This window comes from Sorex araneus, chromosome 5 (genome assembly GCF_027595985.1).
Source record: "Sorex araneus isolate mSorAra2 chromosome 5, mSorAra2.pri, whole genome shotgun sequence".
Taxonomy (NCBI): domain Eukaryota; kingdom Metazoa; phylum Chordata; class Mammalia; order Eulipotyphla; family Soricidae; genus Sorex; species Sorex araneus.
Window position 1 is genome coordinate 215,160,655 of NC_073306.1, and position 22,649 is coordinate 215,183,303.

Consider the following 22,649-nt stretch of genomic DNA (forward strand, 5'->3'; position numbering starts at 1 on the left):
GGCAAAAAAAAAAAATGTCTGCTCCCTTCCAGCCCTGATTTCTGTTTTGGTCTTTGAAAATAATGACATTGTGAGTGGCGGGAAGGCAGCCATGAAGGAGATAATTCAGGGGGGTTTGTACAGTTGGTGGCAGGGAAACAAGAGAAATGGCCGCCCGGCTCCTATTTCCTCTGTCATTAGGAGGCGCAGTCATCTGTTGGAGGGACAGGAGGGCCGCGGGGTCAGAGGCGTGACAGCGCGGGGAGGGTTCTAAATTGCACCTGGAAATCGCAGCAGCTGGCCCTGCCAGTGCCAGGCCGGCCAGGATTGATGGCGCCGCGCCTCCGGGCTGCCCCCTCCGCCAGGGAGCCCGTGCAGGGGGCAGAGCTTGCTCCCCGAAGTGTGACAGTTGGAACCCGCGACCTCTCAAGGACTCGGTCTCCTTCCCCCCCCCCCCCCGAAGACGAGGACAGTGTGATTCCGGAGTGCGCGTCCAGGGGAAGCGTCCACGGCCAGGCACGAGGCAGACACTGGGGTCCGGGGAAAGCATCTGTGGGTGGGTTTGATCCTAAACCCGGAAGGGCCCTCCGGGTGCTTGTGTGACTTCGACTTTCGTGGGAGCAGCTCGGATGCAGAATCGGAGCCTGCCGTGCCAGGGTGCACCCAGGGTGCATGGCCGTCGGCAGCTGTAGGTGATGGACAGGCCACCCCTGGCGTGAGGGTCGGTGCACTGGGGTGGCTGGCGTGGGCCGGAGAGGCGGGCGGCTGGGGAGGCCGACAGACACAAGGAACACGAGCTAGCACAGGCAGGAGGCCTCTGCATTAAGGCCGGCCGAGCCGGGTCATTCCCCGCCCCCATCTGGCACCTTGGACACACCAGGAGCGAACCCTGAGCATCCCGGGCTGCTGCCCCCAAACAAGACAAAGGCACCGAGAACCCTGGGGGGTGGAGGCCGGGAGCAGCTGCCCACTGGGGTTCAGCGGTGGGGAGGCAAGACAGGAGCGAGGCTGGGGCCCGGGGTGAGTATGACCAGAGTGGTGCTGAGGGAGGAGGGAGCGTGGCCCGCTCTGCCGGGGAGGGTGGCGTCCCCGGGAGGAGAGCGGGGAGTCCCGTCCCCAGGGTGCTGGCAGAGGGAGTCCCGTCCCCAGGGGTGCTGGCAGAGGGAGCCCCGTCCCCAGGGGTGCTGGCAGAGGGAGCCCCGTCCCCAGGGGTGCTGGCAGAGGGAGTCCCGTCCCCAGGGTGCTGGCAGAGGGAGTCCCGTCCCCAGGGTGCTGGCAGAGGGAGCCCCGTCCCCAGGGGTGCTGGCAGAGGGAGCCCCGTCCCCAGGGGTGCTGGCAGAGGGAGTCCCGTCCCCAGGGGTGCTGGCAGAGGGAGTCCCGTCCCCAGGGGTGCTGGCAGAGGGAGCCCCGTCCCCAGGGTGCTGGCAGAGGGAGCCCTGTCCCCCGAGACAGGATGGGTGGGATTCGGGGGGTCTGGAAGCAGCACTGTGCTCGAGGAAGACCTGGCACCAGCACCCGCGGACAGCGCCCAGGGGAGGAGGAGAGGGGCTGGGCCCTGAGGGGTCTCCGGGGGCCTGGCCGGGAGAGAGGAACACACTGGCCCCCAGGAGCCCCCCCTTTACCTCAGGTCTGGGCTGCGTCTGCCAAGAGAAGCGAGTCTCTGGTTCGGATTCGGGGGACACGCCCTCTGCCCTCCCTCTCGGGCGTGTGCAAGTGCACCGTGGTCGGCGCATGCCCCCTGCCCACCCTGGACACGGGGATGGAACTCCCACCGCAGACGCTCCCTCGGGCAGGATGTGGCCGGGGACCCCTGGGCGCCTTCCCCAGGTGCGAGTCCTGCAGCACGGAGCAGCGGCAGCACCGGCCCCGAGCCTGCCCTGTGCAGCCCCTCGTTCTCAGGACAGACCCCCTGCTCAGTGCTCGCGGACGAGGCTCCGAGCCGCCAAGGTCACGCTGGTTCCTGCAGCGCTCGAGCCCCAGCGCCCGCCTCTCCAGCCCCATGGGTGGTGCAGCCCGGGACGGCCAAAGCCTCCCCGCGGGACTCCCTGCAGCCCCGCCCAGGGCGGCCTCGCCGGGGCCTGGTGAGTGGCCCTGAGGACGCGGTCACTCAGCACCCCTCTGCACACCCGGCCCGGGCGCTGGGCGAGGGCTCCGCTCCCCGCTCGTGCCTCGACCTCCCGCTCTGGGGCAGTCTCATTCTCCTGGCGGCCCCCGGCCCTCTGCTTCCCGGGCTCGCCGCGCTCTGAGCTGGTGCTGAGTGCGGGTGCCCCGCCCCGGGGTCTGCCCCCACCCGCCCACCTGCCAGGCCTTCCAGAACCGTCTCTGCCGGGCGAGCTCAGGGTCCCGGGGTCTGTCCGGCACGTGCAGGCCCGCTGTGTCCGGGCCGCTGCAGGCACCCACCTACCCCAGGGGTGGTCCAGACTACAGGGTCAGAGGGAAGCAGTGCTCCAGGGGCCTCTGCACTGTGGCCCCCCAGGCCCCCGCCATTGCTCTGGCTAAGCTGCAAGCCGGACAAGGGCCCGTCCCAGGACACTGCAGGGCCCGGCTGGCGTCCGGCGGGGGAGACTCATTATTTGCTATTCCGAGTGGCTTCAGAGCCGCAGAGACCCCTGGGGGTGCCGGCAAGGCCGCGGGGAGGAGGGGCCCCAGGCCCCGAGGATGCAGAAGCCAGGGGTACCAGGGCAGTCGGGGTGCTGGGGACCGAGGGGCCGCTGGCCCCGGGACTGGCTGCCGAGGAGAGACCAGGGAGGCAGGACTCACCGTTGCTTGGAAACACAGTTTATTCCCGGCTTCAGAGTGCTTACACTGTGCACTCGCCGACGGAGTACAGACCCGGGGCTGCGGGGGGCAGCCAGGGCCCAGCCCCTCTCGGAAACCCCCACCCCTCCTCACCCGGAGTTTTCTAGAAAAGGAATTGCACAGAAGACAGAGCCAGAGGAGATGCCAGACACACACCCCCTTCCCGCAGCCCTGCTGCCCGAGGCCGTGGTGCCCTGCTTAGAGGAACAACGAGACCACCCAGCACCGGCACTGAGGAGAGCCCGGCAGGGGCCCGGCCCTCCAGAGAAGGCCGAGAGTTTCCTCCACCTCAGTGGCCGTCTTCAGACAACGGGCAGAGAGAAGAGGAGGGAGGGGAGAGGCAGGCGAGCGCCCGCACACACCCAGCCCTGCGCGCTGCACCCGCACACAGCACCCGCCCGGGAAGCACCTCACTGCCCCGCTCTTGGTCTGAGAGGAGGCGGGAGAGAAGGCAGAGAACACGCGGCTGACATGAGAGAGGGCAGAGCACACGCGGTTGACATGAGAGAGGGCAGAGCACACGTGGCTGGCATGAGAGAGGGCAGAGCACACGTGGCTGACATGAGAGAGGGCAGAGCACACATGGTTAACATGAGAGAGGGCAGAGAACACGCGACTGGCAGGAGAGAGGGCAGAGCACACGCAGCTGACATGAGAGAGGGCAGAGCACACGCACTGGTGGGAGAGAGGGCAGGGCACACGCGGCTGACATGAGACAGGGCAGAGCACATGTGGCTGACATGAGAGAGGGCAGGGCACACGCAGCTGACATGAGAGAGGGCAGAGCACATGCAGCTGACATGAGACAGGGCAGAGCACACGCGGCTGACATGAGAGAGGGCAGAGAACACGCACTGGTGGGAGAGAGGGCAGGGCACACGCGGCTGACATGAGAGAGGGCAGGGCGCACGCCTGGGCGTCTGGCTGTGGCGCCTCCTTCTCCAAGGCCGGCTGGGCGTGCCCTGGGACTCACCCCGAGACCCTCGGGAGCTCGGGAGGACCAGGCGTCTCCCCAGACCAGGCCCGAGAGCACAGCCCGCTTCTGCTCCCGCCAGTGCTCCAGCCGGGCCCGGCCTCTCGCTCTCCACCCCGCGGACGCAAGGCCCGGCCCCCCTTCTCCACGGCAGCTCTCGCCCTCGCACCCATGGCTGCCCAGGGGCCAAGCCCCGTCCCTGAGTCTAGGGCGGCGCGGGAGTTGGAGGCGTTCTTGGGAGAGACGCTGGCCCCACGCGCCTGATCCTGCCGAGGTCCCCGTGTGAGGTGTCCCAGAGGCTGCGGCAGCCGCCCTGGCTCCGGGGCAGCAAGGGGCTGCCTCCCGGGGGCGGGGCAGGGTCTCTCCTCCTTTCTCTCGACCCTGCGCCAGCTCTGGACTCTCAGGACATTCTGCAGGGACTCCCAACTCGGGGCCCGGGAGAATCCTGGGAGAAGAGGCGGGTGCCTAACCCGGGAAAAGCCTCTCCGCACTGCTGGGACGTCTCTTCTGTGTGTGTGGAGTCTCTGTTTAGTTCCACCCCAGTGTCTCAGGCGGTGCTAAAACAGGCCCAGGAACTCCCAGCGTGTGAATGAGCCTGTGGCTGTCGCCCCACGACCCACGGAGAGTCACCAGGCCTTCACAGACACTTCCAAGGGCAGATTTTTCCCAAGTAAGAGTTTTGAAAATGGGCCAACTCCCAGGACCCTAAGACTAATTACTTGCTAGACTTGATTTTCAGAGAAGCACCACCCAGTGACACAAAGGCCACCTGTCTACGTTTGACAAATTGAAGGCGCTTGAGCATGACTTTGAGAAATATTTACGACACCATTTGATTTTCTTGAACCGGATGGACGCTGCCTTGAATGCACCGATAATAGTGGCTACTCCTGTTAAGCTTTATTCCATTAAAAAATTCATTAGAAATGTAAGGGAAATCTTCAAAGGGAGACATACAGCGAGGGATTATACAAAGAGAATTTTGTAGGGTAGAGAAATAGCACTTCTTTGCACAGACACAAAATTCTATGGATTTCAGTTAACAGTTCAGTAAGGTTAAAAAGAAGAATACAAAAACAAACCGTGTAATCATTGGTCCTATGAGGCACTCAAAAGGTAAAAAATGCTTTATTACCTTGAGATAATAATAATAAAAATAGTTTCCTTATTGGGTATATAAAATCTAATACTCATTGACCATCATCATCTTAACAAACAATAACTGGCTTTGGGCAATGACATTCTGGTTCACAAGGGTTCCTCTGTTCTCAAAATCATGCATAAACCCCAGTTTCACTTCGGCTGTTCCCGCGGTCCTTCCTTCTGTCACTGGCCTTGGAGCGGAGCTGGCGGCTCCGTGTGAGGACGACAGCTGGCGTGGCAACCGCACAGTGAGAGCTGGAATGGACACTTGGTGCAGACTGAAGCTCAGCTTGGCGTTTCTCCACCTCCCGGGCTCTCTGTGAGGGTCCAGACCCAGGTCTACTTGGCCCAGCCCTCTGGGGAGCACAGAGGAGAGAAGGCTGCCGAGGGGCCCGCCTTCCTGCTCCATTCCCCTAAGCTGATGGCTCCAGAGAAAGTGCTCACTACGGAGTCCCTACGGGAACAACGTGAGTGTACAGGAGAGGACAGCGGTGTTTGCTCCAGACCAAAGCCTTGATGCCACCGTCTAAATGCTCAGCTTCGCAGTAGCCGGCTCAGGGGTGCTCCCGGGGGCCTCCCCTCCTCCCTCTGGCTTCCCCCTGAAGAACGGGTCCGCAGCAGCATGTCTGAACCGGCCCGGCTGTGTGCAGGTCACCTGTGCCTCGCCGAGGCTCCGTCCTGCCTGGGAGGGGCTGATCTGCTCACGTGAGGAGGGGCCTCTGCAGTGCAGCGCCAGTGGGCATCTCTGCTGGTGGGCGCGGCCGGCGGGCGTGGGCCAGCCAGGCGGTCTCCTGGCTGCGGCTGACGGAGGGACCCAGTCAACAGCCCAGCTTTTGTCCCGTCTAAATCCCTTAAGCCAATGGGTGTGGTAAAGAGAGATGAGGATGAAGAAAGCCCTTGCCAATGCTCAGAACACAAACGGGGACGACTCCTTTTTCTCGATTAACGACCAACCACCTTTCTCAGGTCCTGGGGCTGCCCTCATTTGCATACGCAAAGCATTTCCCTCTAAGCGAATATGAGCATTTCTCACGTCTCCAAAAACAGAGAACTAAGAGTCAGGAGATTAAAAACACATAAAGACCCGAGTGGAAAATGTGTGAGGACTGACAGCTCCCCCCAAACTCATCGGTTTTAGCAGAATCCTACGACTCAGAACCCCTTGGATTCTGTCTGGGTGGCCGGGGACGCTCAGATGGGAACCTGGAGTCTCGGGCACCTGAGAGAAACGCGGGAGCAGCACGCGATGTGTTAGAGGAAGTGAGATGTCTCCCTCCCTGCGTCAGAGTTCTGCCGATCCCACCCGGAGTCACTCGCTCCTCAGCCAGCTTCCAGGGGTCTCTGCTCAGGGTGGGCTGTGTTGCCGCCACTAGATGGCGCCACGCACAAGTGAGAGGCCCCCTCTCCTCAGGGGACCTCACAGGGGACCTCACAGGGGACCTCACAGGGCCGGGCAGAGGGGTGACGTGAGAGCGTCGGCTGGACCCTCCGAGTCCTGGCGTGACCCTGCGGCCGAGAGAAAGGCCACCAGAACTGCAGTGAGGACCTTGAGGTGACTGCGGTGTCGAACCCGGGCTCCCATGAGACAGCCCCGGCCCCTGCGGCTGAGTGAAAGCACACACGTGTGTTCACTAGCCGGGGAACGGGGCAAAGTGTGGTGCCGGGGCGAGCCCCTCCCTCATGGGGAACGACGGCTCCTGTCCGGCCCCTGGAAGCGGAACCAGGAACTGGGCGTCTGCGGGGAACCCCGGAGCCCCCACGGCTTAGAATCTGGGTCAGACTCTAACCCAGGCTCCTGTGTGGGCAGCTCAGGAGGTTGGGACCCGCCTACCTGCCAGGGGACATGTGTGCTTCCCTCTGCTGTTCCCTCTTCTTTCGCGCCCCCTTAGGGTTTCCAGCTACTGGTCTCCCAGAGACAACAGCGTCCTCGGCCAGTGATGAGGAGCAAATTTAAGAAGCCGTTCAAGAGGCAGCAATGGCCAATAGCCCTCGTTCCTCCTCTCTGCCTTTTTAATCTTTAAATCTACTCAGAAACTTCGGGAGAGTCCAACCTGACTGCCCTTTGATCAGATACTCACTGGTGCAAATACTGTCCGCTGCACTTGTTCATGACTGAGATGCCTCCTCCTTACCAGAGGGGCAGGTAACGACTGATGCTGAGAGCAGGAGGCAAGATGCAAAGCATGAAGGAACGAGGCTGTACAATGTCCACTGCTCCTCAGTGATGACCAGAGGGGCCCGGGGTGTCAAGAGGTCACCAATAGAATCGGTGAAGAGAGAAATAGATGAAATCATTCTTTTCTTCCTTCCTTCCTTTCCTGTTTTCAGATCATACCTGGCAGTGCTCAGGGGCTAATTCTAGCTCTGTTGCTCAGGAATTATTCCTGGTAAGGCTCAGGGGACGGTAAAGGATGCTGGGGTTCGAAACTGGCTCAGCCACGTGCAGCGGCAAATGCCCGCCCGCTTGTACTATCACTCCAGCCCCAGAAGAAATGATTTCTATTTGAGATCCACTCAGTAACTTGGATGTCACTAGCCCCAGACGCATTACACTATAACCCGCATGTTGAATATTCTGATTCATACCCATGGATGTTTGTTCTTCATGGTTGTTCATCTACTGGGTTGCTGAATATTTTGAGTGTCTGCAACAAAACAAAGCCTGTAATGGCCCAAGCGAATACCACAGTGGCCCCAGGGAATACCCTACTTTACACAACGTAGTCTGTGGACTAACTATTTCAGGTTAAACTTTTTCTAATTAGAAAAAATTTTGACCCAGACAATACTTGGAAAGAATCTGCAACTATCCAGGAAGGCAGGTGGTCACCAGAGAGACGAGAAAGGTGGTGGGGAGGGGTGCGCCGTCTCTCAGCCAAGAGCATGCCGCAAGGACACGGAAACAGGACATAGAGCATAGCGGACATGCTACAGGGGTAAGCGAGCTTCTCCCAAGCTGGAGCTGTCTCAAAGGCATACCGTCGCCCGGGCCGGCCAAGGCAAGCTGGCAGATACCCAGCTCAGTGTCCTCAGTGGTCTCCCAGTGGGAGCACAAGTCGGGAGCACCTCAGTGGGAGTGCCGCCTTTGGGAACTTTGAGAAGAGCCACACCAACCAGCTCCTAATGATGCAGGTGGGGAAACTGAGACTCAGTGGATGGCTATTTTCCCCGTGGTGGCACAGCTAGGAAGCCACTGGCCAGCATGAGAAACGGTGTCCTTCTTTCCAATTCAGAGCTTGTCCCCGCAACCGTGCTGCCTCTAAGGTAGAGGGAGTTCGCGGGCACTTGGTGTTCGCCACGTGGCCAGGGCAGCAGGTGGCCTCCTGTGGACAGGACTCCTTACTAGAGACTCGGGGGCCGGCCCTGCCTGAGCCAGCGGAGAGAACGCCAAGGGAGCCGGGGGGGGGGCACTTCCCACCTCTCGGGCTGGAGTGACGGGAGCGGCCAGGGGTCGCTGGCTGACGTGGGTAGCCAGCCCCACGCTGCCCGGGAGGTGAGGTGGCCTGCCTGACCTCTCAGTACTAACACTGCTGCTAAAAACAGGACCTAAAATAAATCCCTGTACGAGGATACCTGCAGATGCTCCGTAGCGACGGTCACAATGAGACCTGCTTCCAAAACACCGCTTCAAGTCGCATGTGACAGACACACGCTGCAGAGGTGCCTGTGTGTGTGTGTGGCCTGACAGAATCGTCTCCCTGCACTGCTGTCCCTTCCTCCCCAGAGGGCAGCAGACGGCTGCTCCTGCCGCGAAGGTTCTCCACTTCCCTGATCCGAAAACACAACCTGCTGCTTCCAGCTTCCAAGGCAGAGCCCCCGCGGGCGAGCTGGGACCTGGACGCTCGGGGGCTGTAGCAAAAGTCTGCGGTTTCTCTCTAAACGGCTAATCTGAAGTAGACACGATAAACCATCCACAGCTTCCACTCCGGATGATCTAAACAAAAATAGAACCAGCCCTGGACAGCGCCGGTCTCCCTGTCCGACGGGGTGTAAACAACGCTTGTAGAAATCGGGTTTGTTAAGAAAGTTTATCCATAGATCTGGATAGCAATAAGATGCGTTTCCTAGGAAACTGTAAGATCCTGTACCACACAGCATACAGCCCAACTGAGAAGAACGTTCGGTTGACTTCTAAATTCAAGGGACACATTTACACACTGGCTCTCCGCGCCGGGGACGGCGTCAGGAACGCGGGCACGGACGCTGTGGACGTGCACTCCTGCCCCCTCTGCCGCCACCTCGCCTGGATGCTCACCGGTCTGGTCTGGATCTCCTGCGCAGCGGTGGTCCTGGACCGACGCAGACCCCGTCTCTGCTCCCGCCCTGCCCCTCCCTGCCAGCCCCGGCGGGCTCAGTACTGCCCTTCCGCTCCGAGCGACACGATTGCCTCGTGCCTTCCCATGTCCTCCAGCACGGCTGCCAGCGCGCTCAGGTTTCCGTCGGGGAAATTCTGTGCTTCCCAGAGATCCAGGATCACCCCCGTCGGGCTCGACTTTGTGGCAAAGTAGTTCAAGTACCTGTAAGGGTGAGCGGGAGAAGGGGCTCAGCGGCATGCTTTAAGGACCGGCCTCCCCCCGCTGTCCACTGAACACTCGTGGCTGTCCATCTGTCTCCCAGTCTCATGCTCCCCCCTGGACAAACCACGGCCTTGGGGGAGCACCCTGGAGAAGCCACCCCTGCTTCCTTAGGTCAGCCCCAACAGGACATGCAGCGTTTGACTCTCCCGCCTCCACTCGGAGGGAGAGCACTGAAGAGACGTCTCTCACCCCAAGCAGGAGGGACAAGACTGTGTTTGGCCGTCTACAGCCGGCTCCTGATGGCAGCACTCTACGGGGTGGGGGGGGGCTCGGGGGTCCCTATGACTCAGTATCAGTGTCGAGTTTATTAGCATGTTCATTGCCCACAGCGCACTAGGTCTGCTCCACAAGGGTGAGGGACAGCAATCACGTTAGGGAGTGACCACACGACTCGGGGAAACCTAGCGTTGTGTCAGAGAGCCTGACACTCCTGACTGTGTGGCGGGGAGGAGCCCCCATGTCCTGGCATGCTCCCGGTGATCCGCACCCTCAGGGAGACGCACGCGAGCGTCAGCGGGAGAAGGCCCCCTCTCGGCCACGCACCTCCACCTTGGCCTGGCCACACCCACCTGTCCAGGCTCAGCTTGTGAGCCAGCATCCTCCAGCCGTGCCCCCTCTCGGCCCGGCCACACCCACCTGTCCAGGCTCAGCTTGTGAGCCAGCATCCTCCAGTCATGCCCCCTCGTCTGGGGGGCGTCCAGGCTGCTGCAGAGCTTCTGGCGGATGGGGGGCGGGATGCTGAAGGCACTGGGCCCCGTCACGGTGGTGATGGTGTTGGCCGGGTCCAGCAGGGGCAGGTTCATGCCGGCTGGCTCCTGTCACGGGGGCGGGGGACACAGCAGCGTTATTCCTGGAGACAAACTCAGCCCCGACCAGGCCAGTGGGCACTCGGCCTGCTCTGAGTCCGAGAAGAGACACGTGTCCTCACTGTCCTCCGCGGGCAGCTGGGAGTGCCCGCGGGGAGCCCCGCTGGGCGCGGCTGCCTCGGCAGGGCCTTGGGCTTGTGTTCAGGGTAAGGACTGGACCAGGGCGGGGTTTCGTGTGAGTCAGTAACAGCTAGTGGGGATCTCCAGAAGGGAGGGGGGAGACGCTCCAGAGGGGCAGGGGGTGGGAGAGAAATGTCCCAAGGGCCCGATCTTTGGGGATGAAGCGACAGATCTGAGGCCGACAGGCTGACCGTGCAGAGCCTCTAGCAACGGCCCGACCCCAGGGACAACGCCTGGCCTGAGTAACCGTCCTAGCATGGGCAGAAGGCGGCCGGGTTCTGCCTTGAAGGAATGAGCCAGAGCTCTTCTCTTAGTGGTACCAGGGGAGGCCCTGTTGTTCCAGAGAAAACGTGAGCGAGAGTCTCGCCGTGGGGCAGGTTGCTAGGGGTATCACTGAGCACGGTGCACGCTGCGCTTGTCTCTAATTTTAGTGGAGAAAGCCATAAATTGGCTCTTAAAATAGCTTCAGCTCATAAAACAGCGCACATGCAAAATCTGAAATTCATCTGCAGGAGAAACTCCATAATCATTTTCCGATCACTTCTGCTGAGTGGAGAAGCAAAAGCAGATGTTACCTGGGAGCTATTAAAGCCGTAAAGGAAGCCCAGCTAATGCAGCCTAAGTATCACCTTCCTTTCCTGAAAAGCAGCTGGCCCCAGGGTGCACGCCGTTAGCTTCTGGGCGGTCAGCTAGCCACACCGACTCTCGCCCACTCTGCACCCTCTGTAAGCTTTGGAGGTCCTTGCGCCATTTCTCCGCCCCCCCCCCCCCAGTGACTCGAGTGAGAGCGGGAGGCCCCGGGTGCCCGAGCCAGACCAGCCAGTGTGTCCTGCCAGGCTGTCCACAGCGAAGGCCCAGCTGGGCTTGGTGGCACTCTCGAGCCTCAGGACTTCCTGCTCTGTGGTGCTGCCTGTGATCAAAGAATTAATCCGGCTTGACTGACTGGCCCACGGATCCTAGGGGTCCCCCGTGTGAACTCCCACGCACACCAGGATTTGGATGACTCTGGGATAAGGCTTGAGAAGCGGGACATGGATAAAACATCTGTCTTGCACACAGTCCCGTTCCTGGCACTGCACAGGGTCCCCCTCACCACCAACACCATGAGTGATCCCCGAGCACTGAGCCAGGAGCAAGCCGTGAGCACAGCTGGGTCTGACCACCAAAACAAACAAACAAAAACTGTGGGAATGGAGTCGGGCCGGGCTACCTCTCCCCGTCTCCCTGCACTTCCAGAAGCCGAGGCAGCAGTCACACCTACGGATCACCTCTGGGAGCCACGTACGTGCTTCCCCCAGCCATGACCAGAGACTCAGAAATAAGTCTTGAGAGAAATCAGAAGGATGCGAGGCTGTGTCTGGAGCACTCCAGAGAGGGGAGTGATTCCCACCCGGCTCAAACAGAGCCCCGGCAGCTGGGAACCCCCACAGTCCAGTCCCCGCCAGGCTCCTGGGGGGGCCCCACTGCTCAGGACGAGCCTCTTCCAGAAATGAGTCTGTTGAAAACTCGGGCATGCAGGTTTGTGCCTGAAATCTCCAGGACCTCATGGAGTCGGGGATGGGCTACCTCCCCCCACCTCCCTGCACTTCCCAAGGACTGACAGTCTCACACACACACACACACAAATGACACCCAATTGAAAAGTTAACTCCAGCAACATCGCGTCACCAAACATTTTGTCCACCTCACACTCGACAACACATATGAACGAGGAGCAGCACGGCCGGTTGGGTGGGAGGCAATGTAGAAGGCATCCGATCCGGATTAACAAATAGCCACACGGAGGGCTGAGCCTGGACGGACGCCGTAGTAACCTCTCACACAGGGGCTTAAGGGCTCCGTGGTGAGATGCGGCAAACTTCACTAACTTCTGAGAAAGCCTTTCTGATCATTACTTTAGCAAATTATAACAAGCACTATAAAATAAATTACTGAGGGGCTGCCGTGAGGGCGGACGTAAGGGGGTGGGAAAACCGGAGATCACGGTGGCAGGAAGGTGCAACGGTGGTGGGGTTCGTGTTGGCGTATTGAACGTCTGTAAACCATGAGCAACTGTAAACCACCGTGTTTATGTCGGGAGTCAAGGGAAGCTAAAGTTTAAAAGTGGAAAGTGTGGGGGAGAATCGTGTGAGGCCCAGCAGAAACCCGAAGGCCCTGCAGTGCTCAGGTGAGACACGGCCCATCGGGGGGCGCCCGACGGAGGCTCTCTCCAGGGCACCAGGAGAGCAGGTGACTTCCAGCCGTGGGGTGCAGACTTAAACACGGGGTGCCGCCAGGGTGGTCCCGAGGCCGCCCCGTTGTCTGAGTGGCTCTGGGTCCAAGTGGCCGACACACGAGTCACCCAATGGTCTGTGTATGCAGGCGAGGAGAAACGAGCCTCGTTTCTGCCCGGGCAGAGAGAGGCCCTCCCCACTGTGCTTCTGGGCGACAGCCACCGGGCAGTCAGGCAGGCAGCCGTGCCCACGCACAGACTCGTCTCTGGGGCCCGGCACGGAGGCGGGGGACCGAGCAGAGTCGGCCCCTTGGAGCTCCGGCCATGGCCCTCAGACCCTTGCTCCTCACCACCGTGACGCCCCCCGGATCCAACCCTGGTGCCAGGCCAGGCTTCCTGGAGCCACGTGTCAATCTTTCTCCCTCCCACACGCTCCTGATTTAAGAAGCCCACCGCCCCTCTGACCACAGAGGCCTCATTCTGAATCCAATCCCAAAGGCATTGCACAACACAACACACGTTGTCGAGGGTCCCAGGCACGAGTGGCCGAGCTGGGAAGGGCAGAGCCAGTCCCCCCGGGAGCCGGGCCCTCCCCGCCACACCCGCACCGGGCGGGCAGAGCCACACCAAGGCCCAGATGTCCGCACAGTGGACCCCTCCCTGCTCCTGCTGCCCTTCTTCAGGATGCACATGTGACCCCCACCGTCCCCGGGGCCCAACACGCTGGTGACCAGGCATGTGCTGGGAGCAGCAGCACCCACGGGAGATCCCCAAAGGCCTAAGCTAGCCAGACCACCGTGGAGGACCCCGGCAGAGACCCAGGGCTGCTATGAAACCCCACAAGGCAAGTCGTGTTTAATTTAAGTCTCACACCCAGTTCCTGCCTGCATTCGGAGTCACTTCCCCTTGAACATTCTAACTTTGAGCACCTTTATTACTTGATATTTTCACTTCTGAAAACATTAAAGAACCCAGGAGCCGTGGACGAACAGAGACCCCACCCTCACCGTGGCTGCACCCCTGGGCACCCCGATCTCTTGGAGATCAGAGCTTTGCATTCTGCCAGCCTCAGAAACCCGCTGGGCACCTCGCGTGCCCTGCACCGGGGCAGACTCAACCTGGAGCTGAAATGAGAGAGAAGGACCTTCCTCGCAGAGGGGAGCTAGTGCGTGTCCACGGGCCCCCTCGGGAGGTGACTGTAAAGCCACAGGGCTCTGCCCACTGACTCCTCGGTGACCAGTTTCGTGCACGGCACAGGACTCCCTCTCTGTCTCTCTCAACCTGGCGGCCAGCAACGGCTTCGGGGGCAGATGGAAAAGGTGCCCATGGCCTGTACGTGTCATCTAAAATTCTAAGTTGTAGCGTTCGCTTTCATAGACGCTTGTCCCGGAAATTGTTTATGATACTGGGGCCATCTGGCTTGGGTGCTATGATCCCCTCAGCGATCGTACGATCACAGGATTCGTCAGCGTTCATCAGACGGCGGCTGTGCGTGACCGCCCACTTTATCGGCGCCCACTGGCAGAGCAACTTTCCACTCCTGCGTTCTGACTCCTCCTAAGGCGACTTGAAATTTCAGATTTCCCTACGGTTCTGCATGGGCAGGCACAGAAGGTGAAGGGTAAGCGTGACTCCCACTGAGACGGCAAGATGGGCACGTTACTATTCTCTGTGAACGCGCCATGGGCCTGTGTGCATTGTCACACCTAAGTGGTTTCTAGCACCTGTAAGAAAAAAGAATAATCAGGGGCTGGAGCGATAGCACAGCAGGGAGGGCGTTTGCCTTGCATGTGGCCGACCTGAGTTCGATTCCCAGCATCCCATATGGTCCCCTGAGCACCGCCAGGAGTAATTCCTGAGTGTAGAGCCAGGAGTAACCCCTGTGCATCTCGGGGTGTGACCCAAAAAGGAAAAAAAAAAGAAGAATCAAAATCTGGAAATTGAAACGGAAAGCTGCTACTGCCTCCTTAAGGCTCAGCCTTTAACAAAATTTGCTCGGAGGCAAAGAAGCAGCCGAGGAACCACCCAAGGGTCCTGTCTGGGGCTAATCTGCACTTGCTTGGCTGCACTACAGCTCCTCTATTGTGCCTGGCTGTTGAGGTTCGTAGACATTTTCGCTCTGAGAGTCACCTCAGAGCCTGGAGCACTGCAGCTCGAGGTGCTGGGGCTGGGAGCACGTTCGGCCCAGAGCAGACGTCTAATTCTCACAACGTGCCACAGGTAGAAGTTTCTTAGGTGGGGGAAGAGCGGGGGCAGGAGACCGTCAGGCGCTGTGGTGCTGCGTGTCTCCAGAGAGCTTCTGCTGGGAATTCTGGAGGCGTTTCTGTCAGCAGCTGAACTCAGGGGAAGCCTGACGGGATCCTGACTTCTCCTTCTCCTCTCTCTAGCTTTTCATGGTGGCACCGAGCGGGAGTTCCCACTCTCAGTCCCCTCAGACCCTCCAGGAATGAAGGTGAGGAAACTCTCCTATAGCGTCATCTTCCTGTGCACTCGCCCATGCCCAGACTCGCTCTCCCAGACACGTGTGCTCCTCAGCTGCGTCGCTAAAGGGGTCTGGAGAGAGAGCAGTCTGGAGAGGAAGGGCCGCACAGAGGTCAAGGGCGGCCGCTCTCCCGGGGCAGGTTCCTGTGAGAGGCACACACGGCACCGAGGGTGGCAGGGTGGCCCTCCGGCCAGTCAGCCTGCAGCCGCAGCCCGCCCTCCGCAGACCCACAGATAGGCTCTTCCCTTCCCTGGGGACAGTGTGTCTGTCCAACGTCTGCTGGGGACCGGGGCTCAGAGAGACTCGAGCTCCCCCGAGACGCTGGGGGGCCGGGCACCCGCACTCCCACCCCCCACGGAGCATCCACACGCGAGGAACACGGGCAGGGCACACAGCCCCCGGGTGCCCAGGCTGTGCTCCGCTGAGCTCCCTGTCCGTCCGTCCGTCCGTCCGTCCGTTCGCACCTCTGCCAGGCTGGCAGGGGCCGGGGCTGGGGCTGGTGCGGGAGGAGCCGCAGCATCTCGGGCAATGAGAACAACAAACAGGCTCAACAGGGGGACACAGGCTGTGGCGCTCGTCCAGCCGCAGGCACTGCCCTCGCACACGGCCAGCCGGGTTCAGTCCCCTGCACCCCCGGGGGTCCCCTGGGCCCCGCCGGGAGTGACTCCTGAGCATGGAGCCAGGAGTCAGCCTGGAGCACTGCTGGGCGCAGCTCCCGAACAAGAGAAACCTGGGTCCCGCGGGCGGCACAGCAAGGATGGCTCCACGGCGGCCAGGAGCGCCGGTGCTGCACTGAGCAGCCCACTGGACTCTGGGCCGCCCCTCCTTCACTCCTTCACGCGGGCGGCGGCATCAGAGGCTGGGGCCGCCTTGCCAGCCCCCCCCCCCCCCACGCCCTGGCCTTTGTTGTCCCCGGAGCTGGTGGCTGCTGGACTCTGCAGCCCTGCTGGGCCCCGAGTGAAGCCCCCGGGAGCAGCGGGAGACAGGGTGCACCCTGCAGGCGGTTGCCATGGCGCCCCGGCACGAGCTCCCGACTCCTGAATGTCACCGGGCGCTGTGACGAATGTCGGGTCTGAGCCGAATGCCTCCCGACAGCCCCGGGTGAGAGGCTGGCCACACCTCGGCTCTCGGGGAGGAGGGGGCCGCCCGCTCGAGGCCTGCCCACACAGCTGGCCACCGAGCCTTGGCCCCTCCACCGTGAAGGCTGCTTTCGCCACCCCCAGCCCCCGGCTTTGGGGTCTCGGTGACAGAGGAGGTGGCGTGCATGGACAAGCTGTGAGCAGCTGCGGCCACGGTCATTTCTGCAGTGGACACAGAGCCCTGCCCGGCCAGACTGAGTGAAGAGCAGCGCAAAAGCAGGCAATTGGCCGGGGGTCCCTCAAGCTGATGTCCGGGAGCGTCTGTCCAGCCCTGGGAAAGAGCGTCTGTCTGATGTCCGGAGGGTGATGCAGAGGAGGGAGGGGACCAAGGGATCTCTGCTCTCAGCAGAGGGTGAGAGGCCGGGAGAGACACGGCTCCCGCCCTGCCCCCCGCCGACGGAGACAGAAGCAGCCAGAGGATGGGGGGCTCCTCGCCACGGACCCCCTCGACACCCTTACACTCAGAACTGCACCCCAAGGCTGGGCCGGAGCCTTCCATTGATTCAGAAGGACAAAGTGATCTCAGTTTTCACTCCCAGCTGCAACCTCTGCTATCAGGGTGTCGGTTTTACTGCAGACAGACCCGGCAGTGGAAGGAAGCCACAATGTTACAAAACCTTTAGCAAAGGCGATACGTGGATTGATTCTTGTTTTGAAAATACATGGGGTCGGTTTAAGTCTCTTGTTTGCTCTTGCTTTGGGGAGCACCCAGGGGTGCTCAGGGCTTGCTCCCTGCTGTGCTCAGGGATTCCTCCTGTGGGCCTGGGGGACCAGGCGTGGTGCCGGGCACGGAACCAAAGTCAACTGCAAGAGCCTTACCTGCTGGACCGTCTCCCCAGCCCGGTTTAGAGTGTTTTAAACGGATTATGCTTCTAGAAAAGCAGGGCTTCCTCTCCAGGGAGGGGTCTCCAACCCTCTGTATGCATTTCACGAGAAACGCCGTCTACTAGCCAGGGGGAGTTGGGAAAGCTGCTGAGCGGCCCCAGGGGACGCTGTGACCCGCTCCCTCCCCGGCCTCGGTGCTGAGACACGGGACACTCACCTCAGACACGGTGCAGTTCAGCTGGAAGATCTGCCCCTCGCCCTCCACCTGCCGCACGCACAGCTTGCAGACCAGCTCCGCGGTGCTCAGGCTGAGCCTCTCCAGGGTGAACGTGCAGTGCAGGGGCCGCTGGGCGCCGCCCCAGACCTGGGCGAAGGGGATCTCCTGCGGGGAACGGCAGCGTCGGCCACGGAGGAGCCCACTCTCCAGCGCCCCAGTCTCCCTCCTCTCCCCGTCCTCTGCGCAGCCTCCCACCACCCTCGCCAGGAGAACGCGGAGGCCGAGAGGGGTCAGGCCGCCCGGCCACGCCCTCAGCAGGGAGCCAGGGGGCCGCCACCAGAACCCTCTGCCGAACCAACCCGCCACGCGTCTCTCATTTACAAAAATAGGCCTTGCGCAGGGTAGCCTGAAAGTTTAGAGCATTTCTCAGATAAAACCCAGCACTGTGGCCTCATTAAAAGGGACCCCTGCTGAGCCATTGTGAGGAAACTGAGGCGGCTCTAAAGGCCCCTGCACACGCTGGCTCCTGCCACGCTCACACGGGACGCCGGGCTCAGCCTGCACACTGCACACCGGGGCCCTGTCACAGAGAACCAGAGGCCCCGTGGCGTCTCCCGGGCGGGCACACGGACCCTCCTGGGGGCCTGCACCTGGTCCACGGGGTCTAGGTGACAACACAGCGGGGGCGGCAGCATGAGACGGGGCCAACCCTGGGGCAGAGAAGGGACAGGGAGAGGCGGCACCATGCTTGGGGAGCGTGAGAGAGCCCGGGTCACCTTGAGCGTGACCGGGAGTCTCTCCGGCACATCAGAGCGCGGCTGCGAGAGGCCCAGAAGACGGAAGGGGCGGGGACAGGGCGGGGGCCACCTGGGACACACTGGCCCAGGACATACTGGACGTCCGCTTATCTGAACCCTGGAACCAAGTACACCGCAAGCAGACGTCAAGATGTGCCTCGTAGGGGTGGCTGGGCTGGGAGGGTCGGGCTGGGAGGGTCTGGGCTGGGAGGGGCAGGGCTGGGAGGGTCCGGGCTGGGAGGGTCTAACTGGGAGGGTCCGGGCTGGGAGGGTGGGCTGGGAGGGTCCGGGCTGGGAGGGTCCGGGCTGGGAGGGTCCGGCTGGGAGGGTCTGGGCTGGGAGGGTCTGGGCTGAAAGGGTCTAACTGGGAGGGTCGGGCTGGGAGGGTCTAACTGGGAGGGTCTAACTGGGAGGGTCCGGGCTGGGGGGCTGGGGGGCTGGGAGGGGCTTGGCTGGGAGGGTCGGGCTGGGCATTGGACACTCAATGAGGAATGACTTTGTAAGTCACAGTGTCTCAATAAAATCGGAAAATAAACAGTGGAACCTGGTAGTACAGAAAAGTCAGAAAGATTGGGGCTGGAGCGATAGCACGGCGGGCAGGGTGTCTATTTTGCGGGTGGCTGACCCGGGCTCAAACCCCATCATCCCACATGGTCCTCTGAGCACTGCCAGGAGTCATTCCTGAGTGCAGAGCCAGGAGTATCTCCTGAGGATCACTGGGTGTGACCCAGAAAGCGCCTCCCCCCAAAAAAAATAAAAAGAAAGTTCAGCAAAGAAGGTAATATCCTCCCCTGGGTTAGCTCGGGCTGCGGCCTCAGTTTCCTCGTCAGTGACATAGAGAGAAGAGAACCACGCCCTCTGCTGGGGCTGGATGAGACGACAATGTGCCTGAGCTGGTGGGATTCATCAGGAGCTACACGACTGACTCCAGACTGCAGTAGTGCGTTCACTGTTCATTACTGTACTAAAGAAAGTCTTAAGGAAAGGGAAGATTGTGAGCTTTGCTGCAGTTGCAAAGCAGGAAAACGGAAGGAAAGGAAGAAGTGATGGTCAGACCCTGATCTCTCAGTGATGCACTGGCTGGGTCGGACCCCTGGCAAATTCGGAATTCTCTGTCCTGTGTGTTGCCTGCCGGACGCGGTCGGTGAGCTCAGCACAGAGCCGGGCCTTCCCTCTGCCCCCAGCAGCCTCTCTGCGTCAGAACTCACAGCGGCCGGGAGCAGGGCGGGGAGGGCCCAGCGTCCACGCAGGTGAGCGCCAGGGTCCCAGGGGTTCTGAGCAGGCCTGCGGTGCTCTAGAGTCACGGGCCGGGGCTGAGCGAGGGAGCTGGACACCCCTGCACGTCCTCTGCCACCCCGGGCACGCACAGCGAGATGGGGACCAGGGCTGCAGCTATGCTGCTGGCCAATCCCGCCCGCGTTTCTCTTCCCTGGTTTCCCGACTGGCGTCCTTAGACCTTTCTGGTGTCAAGTCACCCTCGGCAAGCCTGCGGCGGTGGGTGACACGGCAATACACAGAGACGCCTTCCCAGGACCGTACGCCCAGCGGCGTTGGCTTTTTCTTATCGGTTGAGTCAGCCTTAACTCTGAGGATGAATCTAGACGGTGGGCTTGGAAATCTCATTTTCTAAAACCAACACAACAACTGCATGATTTCTGTCCTTTCTGGGAGGCCAAGAGGAAAAGGCGGGCATGCCTCCAGCGGCTCTGGAGGAACTCGGGCAGGACTGGCTGGGAAGGGAAGCCCCGTGTGCCCATACTTTGGGCTCTTCTGTCCTGCAGGGCCCGAGTCTCGGCGAGGCGCCTACCTGGTACTTGGCGAGCAGCTTGCTCTTCCAGTGGGAGTGCGCGAGGTCGTGCACGGACAGGCGCAGGTTGTGGGCGCTGCCTTTGAAGTGCAGAGCCTTCGGCTCCTCCAGGAGCTGCCCGCCCATCTGTCTCTCCAGCTGCAGAACCTCCTGCAGAGACATTTGCAAACAGAATGACCAGGTCAGGGAGTGGACAGTGCGGTGCTCCTGTGATGCCCCGGGGGACCCCGAATCCATGCGAGGCGGAGTCCTCCTGACCACGCAGTAACCCCACACGGGCTACGTCCCCAGTAGGACAGCAGAACAGCTTCATATTTTTGCTCTATATTTTGGGTTTTCCCAAATATATTCTGAGAGTCTCATGTCCGCACGCCTGGCTGTCTTCCTAGCAGCCCCTCGGAGGGGATGGGCTCCAGCTTCCCTCCCCACCCCAAGCAGAGGTCCCAGCGGCTTTAGACCACCGGAACCTAGCTGCAGCCATGCTCGAGGCCCCTCTCCACATGTTCGGACAGGCCTCACGCATGAAGGTACCGGCAGAGGAACCCAGGTGTGTGTAATCCCATCAACGGCCAACATCCAGAGACTTAAAAGCGAGCTCCCAGAAGCGATATCTTTAGCCTACTTCTCCCTCTGGGAGAAACTGGCAATCTTCTGAGAGTTTCCTGCCCCCATGGGATAGCCTTGCAAGCTCCCCATGGTGTATTCATATGCTAAAGCCAGTAACAAGCTGGATCCCATTCCCCTGACCCTGAAGAGCCCCCAGTGCAACATCGTTAGGAGGGCCGAGTCGAGAGAGACTTCTAAGATCTCAGGGAAAGGACAAAATGAGGTTACTGAGCCCGCCCAAAAAATCGGTGATTAACAGGATTTTGTGATTCGTGATTCATGATTTTGGGTTTTGGCTCTGAGCTCAGAGATCACTCCTGGGGGTATCTGAGGATTGAACTTGGGTCAACTAGATGCAAGGCAAGTGCCTTATTCACTGCATTATCCCTCCGTCCAGGTAGAATATCTGATCCTACTCAGGGAAGTAACCAGAACTTCACGTGGAAGGACTCCCGGATGAAAGAAAAATAGGTAGAGTTATACAGAAACATGCATATTTTTCAGTTAATATTTAGGGAAGGTGAAAAATATTTACAAAACAAACCCATATTTTGGACTCAGTAAAACCAGCCAATAACAAAAAATTATGTTTCAAACATAAAAACAACCCTTTATAATTTAATTACCTACAGAATTAAGGTCATTAAAATTCTCCTGAATCATCCACCTGCAAGAACCTTTGCATGGCCCTGACTGTGGCAATCATCAAACTATGATCGAGTCCTGCCCCATAGAAGAAATAAGCTGACCCTGGCTAGGGAGGTTTCTCCACACCAAACACTGGACTAAAGGGCATTTCCAACTATTTTTAAAAATAACACCTTCAGGCTATGGAAGTTGCTCAAAGGCTGAAGCTCTGGGTTTGTTTTTGGCACCACCTGCCCCCGAATCCGGGAGATGCAACCCCACAACTATAAAGGCAATGCATAAGAGAACACCTCACCTCTCAAGCACTGTGAAGGACCAACGGGTCTTGTATGTATACAAGGATTTAACATCAAGACGAATTCTGTATATTCTCCCACTCCTAAAGCCGCTTAATGCGACTTAATGAAGCATCTCCGGTCACTGCTGCGGTTACCCAGACAGCAACAAGCCAGGTTACCGATGGCCACGGTGGGTCTCCCTGTCTGCTCAGAGTCCAGCGGGAAGCGTCCCGCCCAGTGACGGGACAGGCGCCCTCTCAGTGTGTCCCACGGGTTCCGAGCACAGAGGGGCAGAGCAGACAGGGTACCGCAGGGACCAGGCGGCCCCCGCTGGTGATATACCCACTGTACGCAGGAGAGAGGCCCCTGCACCCTGGTGCATGCCCGGCTCCCCGCACCTCAGGGAAGGCGCGGACAACGCGTTTCCAGCTGTGGCTCTAATGTTCTGTGCACCTGTCATCTCTGAGAGGGGTCGCCATTCTCACCGGGCACCCGTCATCTCTGAGAGGGGTCGCCATTCTCACTGGCACACCCGTCATCTCTGAGAGGGGTCGCCATTCTCACCGGGCACCCGTCATCTCTGAGAGGGGTCGCCATTCTCACCGTCATCTCTGAGAGGGGTCGCCATTCTCACCGTCATCTCTGAGAGGGGTCGCCATTCTCACCGGGCACCCGTCATCTCTGAGAGGGGTCGCCATTCTCACCGGGCACCCGTCATCTCTGAGAGGGGTCGCCATTCTCACCGTCATCTCTGAGAGGGGTCGCCATTCTCACCGGGCACCGGGCGCCAGGAACCCGCCTGGTGGGGGTCGTAGGAGGGTAATGTGGAATGTGCACTCCAGCAGCGACGCCTCTAATTAGTGTTTAATTAGATATGGCAAGAGTTCAGGGACGAGAGACTGGCCCGGTCCAGCTGCCCAGAGCATCGATGCTGAGTGACAGGAGCGACTGCCTGAGACCCGGCCCCAGCCCACAGCCGGCCACCAACCAGTGGGCCGCTGGGATACGTATGCTGGGACACCGTGTGCCTGCCACTCAAGCGCCCGCAGGGTCTCACCGAGCCCACCCTGCGCCCCACAGACGCCCGTCCACCACACTTCACACTCTGTCCCTCCACGGGAACCGGCCATGTGGAAGGACACGGACAGGAAGAGTGCGGGTTAATTGCTGTCTCTTCTGCT

The 22,649-nt window shown here is 60.5% G+C and overlaps 1 protein-coding gene across 2 annotated transcripts in view; it reads right to left on the bottom strand.

The window, feature by feature from the left end:
• Positions 1-4,636: 4,636 nt before the first annotated feature.
• UNC5C (unc-5 netrin receptor C) overlaps positions 4,637-22,649 on the bottom strand; it is a 370,789-nt gene continuing 352,776 nt past the window's right edge. For both annotated transcript variants that reach the window (XM_055139055.1, XM_055139054.1), the window contains 4 exons: positions 19,937-20,086; positions 17,333-17,497; positions 10,108-10,286; positions 4,637-9,411 (listed from right to left, as the gene is read on the bottom strand). In XM_055139055.1, the coding sequence (XP_054995030.1) occupies positions 9,246-9,411; positions 10,108-10,286; positions 17,333-17,497; positions 19,937-20,086 (660 nt within the window). In that variant the 3' untranslated portion in view covers positions 4,637-9,245. The remainder of the gene's footprint in view (positions 9,412-10,107; positions 10,287-17,332; positions 17,498-19,936; positions 20,087-22,649) is intronic.